This window comes from Hyaena hyaena, unplaced genomic scaffold (genome assembly GCF_003009895.1).
Source record: "Hyaena hyaena isolate Hyena2069 unplaced genomic scaffold, ASM300989v1 scaffold_1100, whole genome shotgun sequence".
Classification (NCBI taxonomy): Eukaryota; Metazoa; Chordata; class Mammalia; order Carnivora; family Hyaenidae; genus Hyaena; species Hyaena hyaena.
The window spans coordinates 225,471-239,498 of record NW_024081736.1 but is presented as its reverse complement, the minus strand read 5'-3'; the positions used below and the strand labels follow the sequence as shown (position 1 = coordinate 239,498).

Genomic DNA, 14,028 nt, shown 5'->3' with positions numbered 1-14,028 from the left:
AGTTAAGGAGGAAGATTTAAGACCTGTTTGAAACACAGTTATTCACAGTTCAAATCTTAACTTGCAACCAACCACCGATTTAGTCACTTTTGAGAGACAATAAACAAAAACTTTTCTTAACCTGACTCCACCTCTAAAACCAACCCTTTATTTGTGCTAGTTCGTAATTTTTGTCATTCCTATATTGCTCCTAGCCTTGAAGCAGTTCTGTTACTTTCTTGTCTTCTCATGTCATCATATGGCAAAAGCAGCCACAGAGTTTTGAAACAGAAATCTGATTGTAACTGCTTTGTACCTAAACCTTGCCAGGGCTCCTCACTGTGCTTAGCTGGTTCTACTGACCCCGCCCCCACATCTGGCCCTGAACGGGAGCTCAAGGCTGTGTCTGACCACTGCTCCTTTCTGCCCGGAGCATTCACATGCCCTTCTACCTCTCCTGGAACCCTGTGCCACAGTGTATCACTCGCTGCCTCTGTATTCAGCAGCGCTGCCTACTCAGCTCCGCACTGCCCTCCCCTCCACTTATACTTCTGAGCACTTTGCCTAACAAGTTCATCTTTCAGGTTCAGCTTCAGTGCTAATTCCTCACAGAAGCCTCGTCCTAGAAGGAGCTCCCTGTAGCCAGCTGCCTTTACTATTTCCATGCTTGAAAATGCTCAGTGAAAATGGGATAGTAATAGGATATACCTCCTAGAATTCCTGAAATTGTTGTCAGCACCAAATGATATAATGTGTATAAAGAGCTTAGCAGACATCTAACATGGAGGCACAATGGGTTTCCTGTGCCCCTAGATTTCCTTATTGCAGCACTCAGCCTATTTCATGCTACGAAGACCTTGAGCTTTACTGGGTGGGATTAGGCCTGACTCATTCAAGGCTGTGTCCCCAGTGCTTAGTATGGAACAAACCACACAGGAGATGTTGGGTAGATTTTGTGCAATGAACGGGTGAAGGAATGAGTGGATATATATTCAGAATTTGTATGCAGATCTTTAAAAAAAAGCAAAGCCAGTTATCAAAGAATTAAGAGAGACTCATGGCATTTTGGTCAGTTTTGTCTCAGAAAATCAGGTTCGTTTCTCTCAGGGAGATGACCTCCAACAGGAAGTTTAGCTTTAGGTATCAACCACCTGAGTATCTGTTGCATCCCAGCTGATGCCTACCATGACATTGACAGCATGGGTTCTTCAGAGCTTGACCCTATAGAAGCTAACGCACTGGTGGGTTGGCCACAGACATCTTTTTCTGGTCTGCAGGAAAGCTGTTGAGTAATCCTGTTTGTATTTGGGTTAGCAAGTATTATTTATAAATAACTGATTAATGAACTGTGTGATGTGGGCCTGATCCCTAACCCCTTTGGCTATTGAGGCTGTTGGCTCAATATCTCCTGATGGGCCTTTTCCAGACACAGTTCATGAGTCAATGGTAAGCGTGGGTCTTGTTATCTTCCCAGGAAATCAGCGACCCAGAGATCCTGGATCTGGTGCACAGCGCCCTTGGCAGGATGACCGTGGTCCGGCAGATCTTCCCATCTGCAAAGGACAACCAGAAATGCATGAGGAACAACCACCGCATCTCCTCCCTGCTCTGTGACCCCCAGGAAGGCTACCTTCAGATGCTGCAGGTCAGTGCTCCCCTGTCAAGCTCCCTCCAGAAGGGAGTCTCACTCATGCCCTTGGCCTGCTACGGGCGACGGGCAAAGATATGCCTCAGCTTCAGCTGAGCACTGTCGCCCACCAACTTTAATTACTGGAACCCTGTCATTTGCTGAAATTGAAACCAGTCAACTGGGCAGTGCCTCTGAGCAGCATTAGCAGGCAATTATGCCTGTTGTCAGCAGACAGGCCATATTAGCTCACTGGAGGCCTCTTGTATTTAAAAGTTACACGTTCGGGGAGTAAAGAGATTGCTGCCTCTCAGGCTTCTGCGCTGACTACTTTGTGGGTGATGGGTTCATCTGGCAGGATCGGAGATGGAGCCTTCCTGTGGAGAGTCAGCATTTTGAACCTGTTTTAGGGTCTTGCCTGTAGAAAGTCAGTAATATAGACATAGCTTTTGTGAAACAGCTAGGGAGTGTCCCAGCTCACCTGCTGAGTGTGAAGGCGGAGGCTTCACTCCAGGAGGACACTCCTGGAGTCCCAGCTGAGCAAGGGGAGGTGAGAGGGCAGGACCATGACATGCCTAGCTCTTGTACTCCATCCAAGGCAACGGGTACAGAGTGTTTCCGGTTAGTGCTTCTACCACACCTGATGCCGTATATGCAATCCGTGTTAGCTTCTCCTGGGGCCACGGAGGAGGATGGTGAGTTGTGGACCTATTGTGAGAGGTCATTTTCTCTCTAGATGTTTGAGAGAAACAGTTTGAGAGTGCCCCCTGGCAGCTCAGAATCCACTTCTCCATTAAGAATATCATGCATAAGGAAACTTGTGCTTGATGCTTGTGGGAGACACATCACAGAAGGAAATTTCTCCCACTTGAGTTTGCAGAAATTACCCAGAAGTTTATGCATGTGATATTCTGCATTTGAAACTAGTTATACCTTCTTTACCCAGCCAAGCATAACAAGTGGAAATCAGGTTTCAGGACAGATTTATCCTGTATCTACCACCTGAGTATCTGTTGCATCCCAGGACATTTTGGTATTAACCTTATCATGAGGCACACATTTTGGGGAGGGGGATTATTAGACTCTCTCGAGTGGTCTGGGTACATGTGTAATTTGCCAGAGCATCAAATCCATTCTCTAGTCTGTGTTTGGGGAGGGGCAAGGGAAACATGCCCCAAGAGATGGTAAACACTGGAAATATGTTCTTGGTTGAGGAGGGAATGTAGCAGACACAGATTTTAGCTGGAGTAATTCCCACTATCCCCATGTCTACTGCTCCCAGGAGCCACCACAATCTGCCATCTTTCTAACATGGTAAAGGGTTAGCCTAGAGTGGACTAAGGCCCCTGAAGGGCCCATGGACCTGAGATCCCTGGGTCAGGGGTGGAAGGTACTTAATGCAAGATTTTATATATTTGGATGCTGCTGGCCTGCTCTACCTTCTTCCTTTCTGGAGCTTGGCAGAAGAGGTCAGGACCAAGTAAGTCCCCTTCATGGGGCCTCTGCATTTACCTCCATACTCTCTACATGGATAGAAGCAGAGTGAGATGATCGGCTCTAGGCAGTGTGTGCCCATTCCCATATCCTCACCTGGGACAGGAGGGTGCAGGGACCCCGCCACTCTGGGTGGCCAGACCCCAGGAGGGTCTTACTCCCAGGCATGGTCTCCCTTTGACAGGCTTTATCCCTCTCCAGCCATGCCCCTACTCCACCCCATCGGCGCATCAGTTTTTTTCCAGTTCTTGCCTGGTCACTGTGCTCTTTCTACTTGGGGAGAGCAGGAGGGGCCCCTTTCCTCTGCACAAGTGTACGTTGTATAGGTTGTGGGTGGTGGGAGAGTGGAAGTTCTTGTCAAGGCCTATGATTGCTTGTTTTTTCATTGACTAAAATGTGGTCTCTTTGGTGGCATATTAGATACTCTAGATGCAAAGAATACATCCCAGAGGACAGGAGAGAAAAGGAGACTGGCAGGCTGGATGAGGAATCCAGCGGAGGGCATACTAAAATGGCCCACAGCTGTTAAGAGGGTAACAAAGGCACAGCTCCAAGGTGTGGCTGGTTATCATCAAATGTGGTAAACACAGTATCAGACCTAAAACCCTGGCCGCCCTCCCTCCCTTTGTCTGTTCCTGCTGACACCCAGGCACTCCATGAAGAGCAAGACAGAAGAGTGACATCAGAGAGATCTTGTGGTGAGAGTGACAACAGTGGGAGAAGCAGGAGTAGTATTAGTAGTAGCAGCAGTAGTAATAACAGCAGTAGTAGCAATAGCAGTGCAGTAACAGTACTAGTAGTAACGGCAGTAGCAGTAATAATACTGACAGTAGCAGCAGCACAGCAGCAGAATCTCAAGAGCCACATTGCATGGGTTCAAATCCCAGGAACTCTAGTTACTAACGAATTATTGAATTACTATTTATGTGTCATTTTGTGCCTCAGTTCCCTGTTCTGGAAATTGGAAGGTAAAGTGTCTATCCCTTAGAGACACAATGAAAATTAAATGAGGGAACATACAGAAAACATTTAGAATAAGACTGAGCTATTCACTGTGTTGTTACAGAGGAGGTAGTCAGGTGTGTTTAGAGTTTCCAGCAAATATGCCCTCTTTTTTTTTTTTTTTTAATTTTGTAAGGTATAATCCACCTGTCATCCTGAGTATACTCTTTAAATTTTATTTATTTATTTTGAGAGGGAGAGAGAAAGAGAGCCACTGGAGGTGGGACAGAGAGAGGGGGGGACAGAGGCTCTGAAGCAGTCTCTGCACTGACAGCAGAGAGCCTGATGTGGGGCTTGAAAGCGTGAACCGTAAGATCACGACTGGTGCCGTATCAGAAGCTTAACTGACTGAGCTGCCCAGGCACCTCCCTGAGCATTCTCTTTAAAAGCAAAACTGCGGGTAGGAGAGTGTTTCCTTTGGGTCCAGCCCCATATCACAGGCTTTGTGTACCGCTTTCTGTCCACACCACTTCTGTAGGCATTCAGGCAGAGTACCTTGTGTGGGAGAGGAGAGGCCATATCTGGGGAGACCCACTTCGCCCTACTTACAAGACTCTGCTCATTAGAGACCCTCAATAAGGACTGATGGGATGGATCTGTTAATAATTTAGGTCTTAACACAAGTTAAGTTGTCTCTAGAAGCCTCTTTATATATATATAAAGAAGTATTTAATTTTAATGGCTACCTTGGTCAAAGTATATATGTGTGTATATATATATATATACACACACACACGTATATATATATATGATTATATATATATGTGTGTGTGTATATATATATATATGATTATATATACGTGTGTGTGTATATATATATATATGAAACACTTATGAAAGGAATCTCTGTCTCTGTTGCCTCTGCCTGGAGAGGGGGTATGGTGAGAGAGAAATATATGGATTTACTTACTTACCCCGCCCAACAACCATTTGGGCAGTATCTAGATTCATCTCATTTACAAGCCATTCTCTTCAAGTTTCCTCAGTAGCTATTACCATTTCTTTATTTCTTAATGACAGTATAGAAGACAAACTAATTTCTACTAGCCTCTAGCTGTGAGATTTATCGAGAAGACTCTAACATGTTTAGAACAACTAACTCAAGAAAAATAAAACATTTATGTCATGGATTATTAACTTTGTCTTGATGAAATTAATGAAGATCCTTTGGGAAATGGAGCTCTCAAGTCCATCTTTCAGTTCTTCCCCTGGATGGCTGCTCTTGGGATGATAATTCTGGGTTAGATGTTTTCAGGAGAACCATCAAGAATGAGGAGTTTTTACAAGATCGTCCATCTCTTGGCTTCTCCACTGCACTGGTCTCAGAAACTCCATCTTCTTCTATTAGGTCTGTGGTCAGAGCTTTTGGTGCTCCAGAGCCAACCAAGCACTATTATAGCAAATCAATTTGGTCCTATTTAGTACAAAGTCCCTTGGAGGAAAAATACCAAAATAAGTGACTTCTAGTAGCTTCAAAAGCATTGCATTTGCCGGTGTGCTGTTGTTTATTTTCCCCTACAAAGCACCGTCTCATTTGGGTGTTTCTCATTCTTGTTCTCTTGACAAGTTAGTTTAGGGCTTGTCTGACTCAGCCAGTAATAAAAAAGTGATAACCAGTCTCTAAGAACCTTGAGACCTTGCTAAGATTTCACGGGCAGCCTTGCTGAGAGGAGAATCTGTAAAGCACTCAGTCTTCAGGACTGCACTGTCCGGAACTTCAGGGCTGCAACAGACATACTGTCACATTGCCACGCCATTTCTATCCAAATGGGCTTTGGGTGTGGGGCAGGCAAATGATAGAAGTTGTGTTGTCTGGTCACCATGGAGCCTGATCCTTGAATTAAGCTGTGGTGGCTAATGTGGTATAATCATAAAATGCTCCCTCAGGTTGGAATTTCTCCTCCTCATGCATTTTTAAAATTGTTGAATGGCTTGATAGATGGAATAATTCTTCTCTCGCTCAGTCTATTAAAGCCTGTGAAAACTCCCCCTGCCCACATGTCCCTGTTTCATTAGGGCCCTCTGTATTCTTCTCTGGTTACAGGTTGTTTGTCAACCTGCTAGTAGAATCCTTTTCTCTGGAGAAGCAGTGAGCTACCCCACACCATAGTTACCTTGGACTTCATGTCACTTTCACTGGTTTCCCTTTTTTACCCTAAACACCCTGATGGAATATATAGCAAAGGTCAGTCATGAAATATAATGGGAGTGGGGCGGGGGCATGATCCTCAATGCCTTTGTCAGAGACAATTGCACAGGTGATCTCTCTGGCTGTACTCAGTTGCCTCGCTGGCCACAGATGGCCACATGCACATTTGGAGCCCAGAGAGCCTCAGGTACGGACAAATGCCCTTCCCCACTCAGCCTTCCATCTCCTCGGATTCGGCGATGAGCAGAGAGCCCTGGCCCCTTTGCCCTCTGCCACCATCTGCTCCTTCGCCAGGCCTGGCTGTGGTATCCTCTCTCAAGACGGGCGGGCTGGCGGCAGTCTGGCAGAAAGGCCTCGCCTAGAGATGGATTTCTCAAGCTGTGACATTTGGGCGTCAGCTTGTCCTCCCAGCTGGACCCTCTGCCAGCCGCTTGTCTGACTTTGCTGGATGACCAGAGCCTGTCTGAGGATCTGGTCAGAGGTCAGTTCCTGCTGTTTGCCCCTGTGAGGTCTCCCTGAACAGTCCACTTGGCTTGATTAATGATGGAGGGAAGAGAAAACTGGGCTCTTTAGAAGCCTGGAGGAAATGCAGACTTCCTTAATGAAAACATTGCTTATGTTCCTATCTTTGATGCGAGGTGGATAATGGTCTGGTGTTGAGACGCAGCTGGCCCGTGTGGCTGTGACCCTGGCCTGCCATTCATCTTCCTTTGCCTTCAAGCCTGATAACGTGGCTGCACAACAAACAGCTTGGGCCCTGGAGTATAATGGAGACAAGGCTGGAGCACCCTCACATTTACTACAGGGAGATGTGCACAGAGCACTGAGAAATCAGGCAGCTGGCTCCACAACGGGGCCATTGTCCTTCAGGGGCCTGTCCCTTCTGATCCGATGGAGGTGGTCACGGATCTTGGCCTGCTGGGGTCCAGATAGGATCTGAAGAGTATAGCTCTCCTTAGCATATTTCACGGTGGCGGGGGGGAGGGGGCTTATCTTTTCATTTCCTGGTCCTGTTCCTGCTTCTGGGGACTCACGTTAAGTGAACAGATCATCCGGCTTTCTGATGGGGCTTCCTGCACCTCACTCAGTGCTGTCCCAGATGCTAAACCAGTGCCTTTTCTGGCTTCGCTGACAAATCTATGTCTTGAAGATGCTGTCACATACAGTAGGGGTCAGGGTAGGGTATTGGGGTTGTAGTGGCACAGCCTGTGATGTCCCTAGTCCTTTCCTGCTGGGGAATGTACCCTGCTTGTCCCTTCCCCCCAGGACCCCACACTCTCTTTCCTGCTGACTTCTCTATCCATCCTCTATTTTCTTCCTTTGGATCTTGACTCCAAAGTAAATTCTCCTTATTTTTTCACAAAGATAAATTTAACAATCTTCCTGGTAGCCTTTGCCCCTGCTGACACAGGAATATAAAATATAACTATATAAAATATAGTTACTGATGTAGTGGGGATTCTGATGCCAACCCTTAAAAGAATAAAAATCTGTTTTTCCATATCCCAGGTCCTCGATTAATTTCATGGGATTGGTCTTTGGGTTATTGGGCAGCAGGAGGGTCTACCTGGGTTTCTCAAGAGCTGCAAGCCCCAGCCAAGCCCTCCTGGCCAAATTCTCTCCTCTGCCTCCAAGCAATGTGTCCTTACCTTTCCTATTTCCCTTCCAAAGACCCACTTCCTGCACAGGTTATTGACTTTGGAAGTGCAAACCTTGCCAGGATGCTTCCATCTCCAGGAAACGTACACCCCAGATTCTGATTGCAGATGGACACTTCCCCATGGAATGTATTGGTCCTATATCCTTTTCTCAGCATGGCTTCTGTCTTCCATCAGTCATATTCTTTTTTTTTTTTTTAATGTTCATTTATTATTTTTGAGAGGGAGAGAGAGAATGAGCAGGGGAGGGGCAGAGAGAGAGGAAGACAGAATTTGAAGCAGGCTCCAGCACAGAACCCGACATGAGGCTTGAAATCAGGACCGTGAGATCATGACCCGAGCCAAAGTCAGACACTTAACCGACTGAGCCACCCAGGCGCCCCCTTCATCAATCGTATTCTAAGAAGCATTCTCTTTGCAAATACCTTGGTATATTGTTACCTTGGTGTTAGTTTTCCTAAGAACAGATTTAAATCTGTTCATTCAGCATTCATTAAATCCACAAACCCTCATTATGCACTGATTATATGCCAATTCCTATGTTAGACATTCAAAAATGCTCTCTTAATTCCCACAAGCTCTGAATAAATGGGGAAGTTTCATCTCTATTCTGTAGCAGGTACCCGGTAGGAAGAATGGCATATGCAAAAGCCCAGAGGCCCAGAAAGAGCAGAAGTAGGATTCAGTGTGTCTGAGGCCAGAGGTAGGAGGTGGGAAGTGCTGGAGTTCAGTCAGAAAGGAGGGTAGCCCCCAGGGTGCTAATGACCAGGGTGTGGCCCTTGGAGATGTGACAGGGCAGGATGTGTATCCAGGAAAGCCAACCCTGCAAGGGTGGGGGAAGCAGGAGGGCCTGAGGCTGGGAGACAAGGTAACCAGTGGTTACGGGTTCCTCAGAGAGAAACGAGGGCACTTGAACCATGCCATGGTTGTAGGAGATGACCACATAGAGAGGACGTAAGGAAGCTTCCTTGGGATTGAAGCCCCTAGGCCTGGGCAGGGGACAGGTGACAGGGCAGCGCATAGAGCATGGTGCTGGGAACAGCCACCCCTGTTCTAATCCTACCTGCCTCCCCCTTTCTCCCGCACACCTGGGTGGTCTCCTGTGGTGGAGCCAGCCCTGCAGGGCACATGTCAGACCTTTGACTGCAATCCACCAAGCCACCTCCCTCTCAGAAACCTGAGTCAGGGCACAGTGAGCCCCCACCTTGGGCCTTCCTATACTGGCACCTTTTATGAAACACCCTGGAGACAGAGAAGTGGTCTTGCCCATGCTCTGAGGCATCTCAGCCCATGCACACCCGAGAGGCCCAGCTCAGGCATGGCAGCTGTGACTGGGCTGCTGGGGCCAGGAGGAGACCAGGGCCATGTGTCCAGGTGAGCAGCGTGCAGGCAGAGCTGGGGATGGAATGTTCCGGGGGACCCCTGCTCAGTCTTCCCAGCTGCAAGCTGCAAAATCCAGATACAACTCCTGCTCACCCTTGAAAAGCGTTCAGGCCAAGGGGCACTGGGGGAGAAGGTGAGTGGTATTGGCAGGCAAAAGTTCGTTTCCCAGTGGTGCCGAGGCTTCTGCGTCCCAGACCTGTGCTGCGCTCAGAGACGGGGCAACCTGGACGAGCTTCTCAGACCATTTACACTGTGTAGGTCCTGTGTTCCCCCTTCCATTCCTTCCTGTCTCTGCTCCCATCAAAAATAAAGCTGCACCCAAAGAACTTAGGACAGTACTTGGCACGCAGGAGGACTACCATCCTGCAGTTCTCAGGGGAGTCCCTCAGGGCCACCCACACAGCACCTCTCTAGGGCCGTTGATCGCATTGTATTTCCTTGTCATCAAGATGAGTCTTGAGCATTATAATGACTTGTTCAACATCACTCTGCGTCAGTGCAAGTGGAGATTCAATTCACTAATTCGAGAAGCATTTTTTGCACTGGAGAAATAGCAGTGAGCAGAGCTGGCCCAGGATGGGATGAATCCAAAGCTCTTGCTCATCCTGCAAGGCCACCTGGCTCAGCTGCACACTCAGTAGAGTAAGAGTTGTGTTGTAGGCTGTAAAAGGGGGGTCAGGCATACATCTCTAGGGTGGCTAACTGGACCAGCTGGGCTCCATTCTGGCTCTGTGCCCACCTGGAATGGAAGCCATAAGCTCCAGCCTCAGGCCCCGTGCCTGGCTCCGGCTTTTGTCTGCCTCTGACTTTATACTGTCTGGTATCTCTGACCTGGTTCCAGGTCATTTGCTTGGCATCTAGGTCTTTACTATGCCATGCCCTTGGCCTCAAACCTCGGTCTGTCTTCTTCTTTTCGGTCTACTTTCACCTGAAATGACTTTTTTTTTTTTTTTTTTTTGATCCCTTGCCACTTTTGTGTTGCAAGGTCCCTCGGCCAGCCAGGGGAGATGAGGGTTTAAATAGTGACAGTGCCTGCTCTGCTTTTCTCTCTGCTCTGAATGAACTCTGTGCTGTGTCTTACCTGAATGAGGGAAAGAGGCAAGCATTCCTTGCAACCAGGCTCCCTTTCTCTGCCCCTGTGGCCTGGAGCTCCAGCTCAGGCTGTTAGTTCCTTGAACCTGACATTGAGTGAGTGTTCATACAGTTCAGAGTCTCTCTCCTTCCAGACCATTCTTCTTGGCTCAGGGGCTGGTCATGAACATGCCCTGACACTGTTCTCCACCCACCCACCCTGAGAAAAGGTTTGTCTTATATTTATCAGGATCCAGACAGAGGCCCAAGCAGAGGCTGCCTTTCTTCTATCTGCTCTTGATCTTTTCCCCCAAAGGTCCCATCTTCAGTCTCCAGATAACCAAATTATGAACGTAGTGCCCTCCCTTTGCATCCTCACCATTGAACCTAAGCGTGAGGATGCTGAGGTTGAACAGCAGAGATGGGAGCCACAGATCATCACAGGGTGTTAGTGTCTGCCCACCACAGGGACAAGTACTGACATAGCATCTTACCAGGAGAAGGGACAGGAGTGAGAGAAGGTGGAGCTCCAAGTGGGGATCAAGAAGGCATTTTGAGCAAGCTGTAGATGAGAAGCAAGATGCTGTTTGAACAAAGGTGGTTCCCTCCCAAGTCAAATTGGAGGTGCCCAATCTCCTTTTCCTACTGTGTTCTCTTTTGGGGAACCAAGATCTGTGTGTACCCTCTTAGTAGGAGATCCACCACCCACCCACCCATCCATCCATCCATCCATTCATCCACCTATCCATCCATCCATCCATCCATCCATCCATCCATCCATCCATCCAACATATATTAAACACCAACCATATGCCTTGGTTGGTGCTGGATGCTGTGTTTAGAGATAGTAAGAAAAAAGTCACATACATACATACATATATGTATGTACACACACATATATATATTTCATATATAAAAGTTGTATACAAGTTATATATGAATATGTACATATTTATATAAAAGGTATGTGTGTGTGTGTGTGTATATATATATATATATATATATATATATATATATATATATATCTGGAAAAGAGCATTGCTAAAGCCTTTGAGCTGAAAGCTTGTTCCTTTGAACTAAAATGTGTTCCCAGCAGACATACTTGTGGGAAGGCTGAGGGCTTCCTTTGGCCTTTCTGAGTCACATCCTGTTTTTGCCTCTTCATTGCCAGCCTCTTTGCATTCATACATTTGTTAAGTACCTTAATTCATTGTGAACAGAAGTGCTGGAGGCAAAAAGGGATTCCCGTTGGGTGCTGGTCTGGACCACAGCTGGGGCAGTGCTGTCCCAAGTGGCCTATAACAGCATCTCCATTATGAGTTTGTATTCCAGAGGGGAGGTGGACATGTCAAAAAAAGTCTTGCATTGGTAGGGGCTCCTGAGGGTTGGGGACCTGACAAGCACAGAGGATGGGTAAGTCTTTCTCATGAGGGAAATGCTTTGCCAGGGCTCGAGGAGTAAGAGATATGGTTCTATCCTGGTGTTGCCTGTAGGGAAGGAGGTGAATTCTCGGTGATGGGGTGATGGGAGTAACTTCTCTTTGCTGTCAGATAAGCACGTGTGTACTGCAGGACCCCGGAAAATGTCACCAGGCACTGAAATGCCTGCTTCCCCTTGGCCCTAGGCCTTGGTTAAGTCAGCAGTGCTCAGTGATCACAGGCATACTCCTGCCACATCCGAAACATCACCTGTCCATCATCCTCCACCCACTTCTTATGCAGGCCTTAGTGGCATACATCCCTGTGTCCCCTGTAAGAACATGAAGGTGGATAAGGCAGGGTTCTACAGGAATGGTTGGGACAAAGGGACACCCACAGAAGAAGTAGTCAGCTGTGCTCGACATGCTGTAGCAGAAATGCCCTTGAGGGGTAGCATGAGTTACTGGACAGTCATGATGGAGCAGATGGTTTTGATGTCCAGTACCAGCTCCCTTAGTCTATCTCTGATTTCGCTTTAGAGGCTGGTCCATGCTACCCTCAGGGGCTCTGCTTTTGGAGCACCCAGTCCAAGACACGTGAGGAAAGAAATTGTAGGTGGAGAACAAAGCACATAGATACTGGGATGTGAGGGCCATACTGGGGAGTGGTGAGAGGTAAAGCTGGAAGGCAGCAGGGGTCCTTCCTGTAGACCAAGAATCTTATTTGATTCTCCCAGGAGTCCTATGAGGTTGACACAGTCTCCTATTTATATCCAGTGATTTTGTTTTTCTGAAATATTTTTAGCAGACACCTTGCTGCTTAGGTGTGCAGAGAGCCATCCCCTTGACCCACTTTGGCTGATGGTTGTTTGTGCACCAGTTACCCAGGAGGTACCACACACCTGAACGAGGGTGGACATTACTTCCTACCCACCCCCACCCCTCCCCCCTGACTCTCCTCCCTTTGTGCTTCATAACATCCCCTTGGAGGAGAGGGATAATGTGTAAGTAACATCTGAGAAACAGGGCTGCCTTCCTCCCTATAGAGGGCTCTTGATGGGCCCCTGAGAGGGCAGGTGCTGGTATTCAGGCTCGTCCAGATCAGGGTCTTGAATTGTAGTCAGAAGGATGAGCCAGACCTGTCCCATCCTTGGATACCAGTGCTATTGTGCAATTCCCCTCACCATTGTACCAGCTTTTCCCTTACAAGCGTGTTCTCAGGAGCTCTGAGATGGGCTTTGTTTCTTCTGAGCCATCTCAGCTTAGTAGACAACTAAGCAGAGGGCTAGTTCTCATATGTGCACAGTTGAAATTCCCAAATGTATCCCCTGGCTGGCAATGATGCCACTGCAGAGGGGGCTCTGTGGCCTCAGATTCTCTATCACCACAAGCTGCCAGTGTCACTCAGGCCACCATTGACCCTAGGACCATCTGGGGAACAGAGCAGTCTTTCCAAGAAACAGATCTGATTTCTGGGCACAGAACCCACCCATGACATCCTTCTCCCTAAAGTCACCTATGTTGTTACTGCTTAGCATGGCCCATGAGGCTCAACATGCTAGATCCCTGATCCCTACCTACCCTCTTGATCCCACTTCGTCTCTACTACACCCATTAATACAGGTATTTGGCACTGTTTTCAGTCCCTCTACCCCAAGACTTGACCAACTATGGTCCTCAGGCTCCATCCAGCTTATTGCCTAATTTTTAAATAAAGGTTTATTGGCACATCCTTTGTTATATATTGTCGTTGGCTGCTTTTCTGCAGTAAGAGCAGAGCTGAGCATTGCAAAAGACAGTATAAGTTCCACAAAGTCTAAAATCTTTCATATCTGGTCAATGCTGGTGGACCCTGCCCTACCTGACTCCACTCCTTTGTACCTTCATGCCTTTGCATAATGTTGCCTCCCTATAATGCTCTCTACCCTTTATCCTACGAATCATTCTAGACCAAGTTTCCTGCCCATCCTTCTGTCCATCCTGTGTTACATGAGCAGGATGTCCCATTCCAGTCTTACATAAAGCCTGGGTGCAATTCTCAACCATGGTGCTGACCATGCTGGTTCTCCTGGTGATGTACAGATCCACTTCCCACTCTAGTTCCTGATGCAGGTCTAGTTCTTAGTCTACTTAGGACTCCAGTGCCTGGCTTGGGCTTTGAATGGATAACTAGAAGCTGGAGGACTGTGGTGAAGATACTGGGCACCACTCATTAGTGCTGGCATCATGGATCACTCAAGGCCTCTGC

The 14,028-nt window shown here is 47.6% G+C and overlaps 1 protein-coding gene across 2 annotated transcripts in view; it reads left to right on the top strand.

The window, feature by feature from the left end:
• Nucleotides 1-14,028, top strand: part of GRID1 (glutamate ionotropic receptor delta type subunit 1) — a 539,165-nt gene that overhangs the window by 314,540 nt on the left and 210,597 nt on the right. For both annotated transcript variants that reach the window (XM_039222327.1, XM_039222328.1), the window contains exon 4: nt 1,454-1,624. In XM_039222327.1, the coding sequence (XP_039078258.1) occupies nt 1,454-1,624 (171 nt within the window). The remainder of the gene's footprint in view (nt 1-1,453; nt 1,625-14,028) is intronic.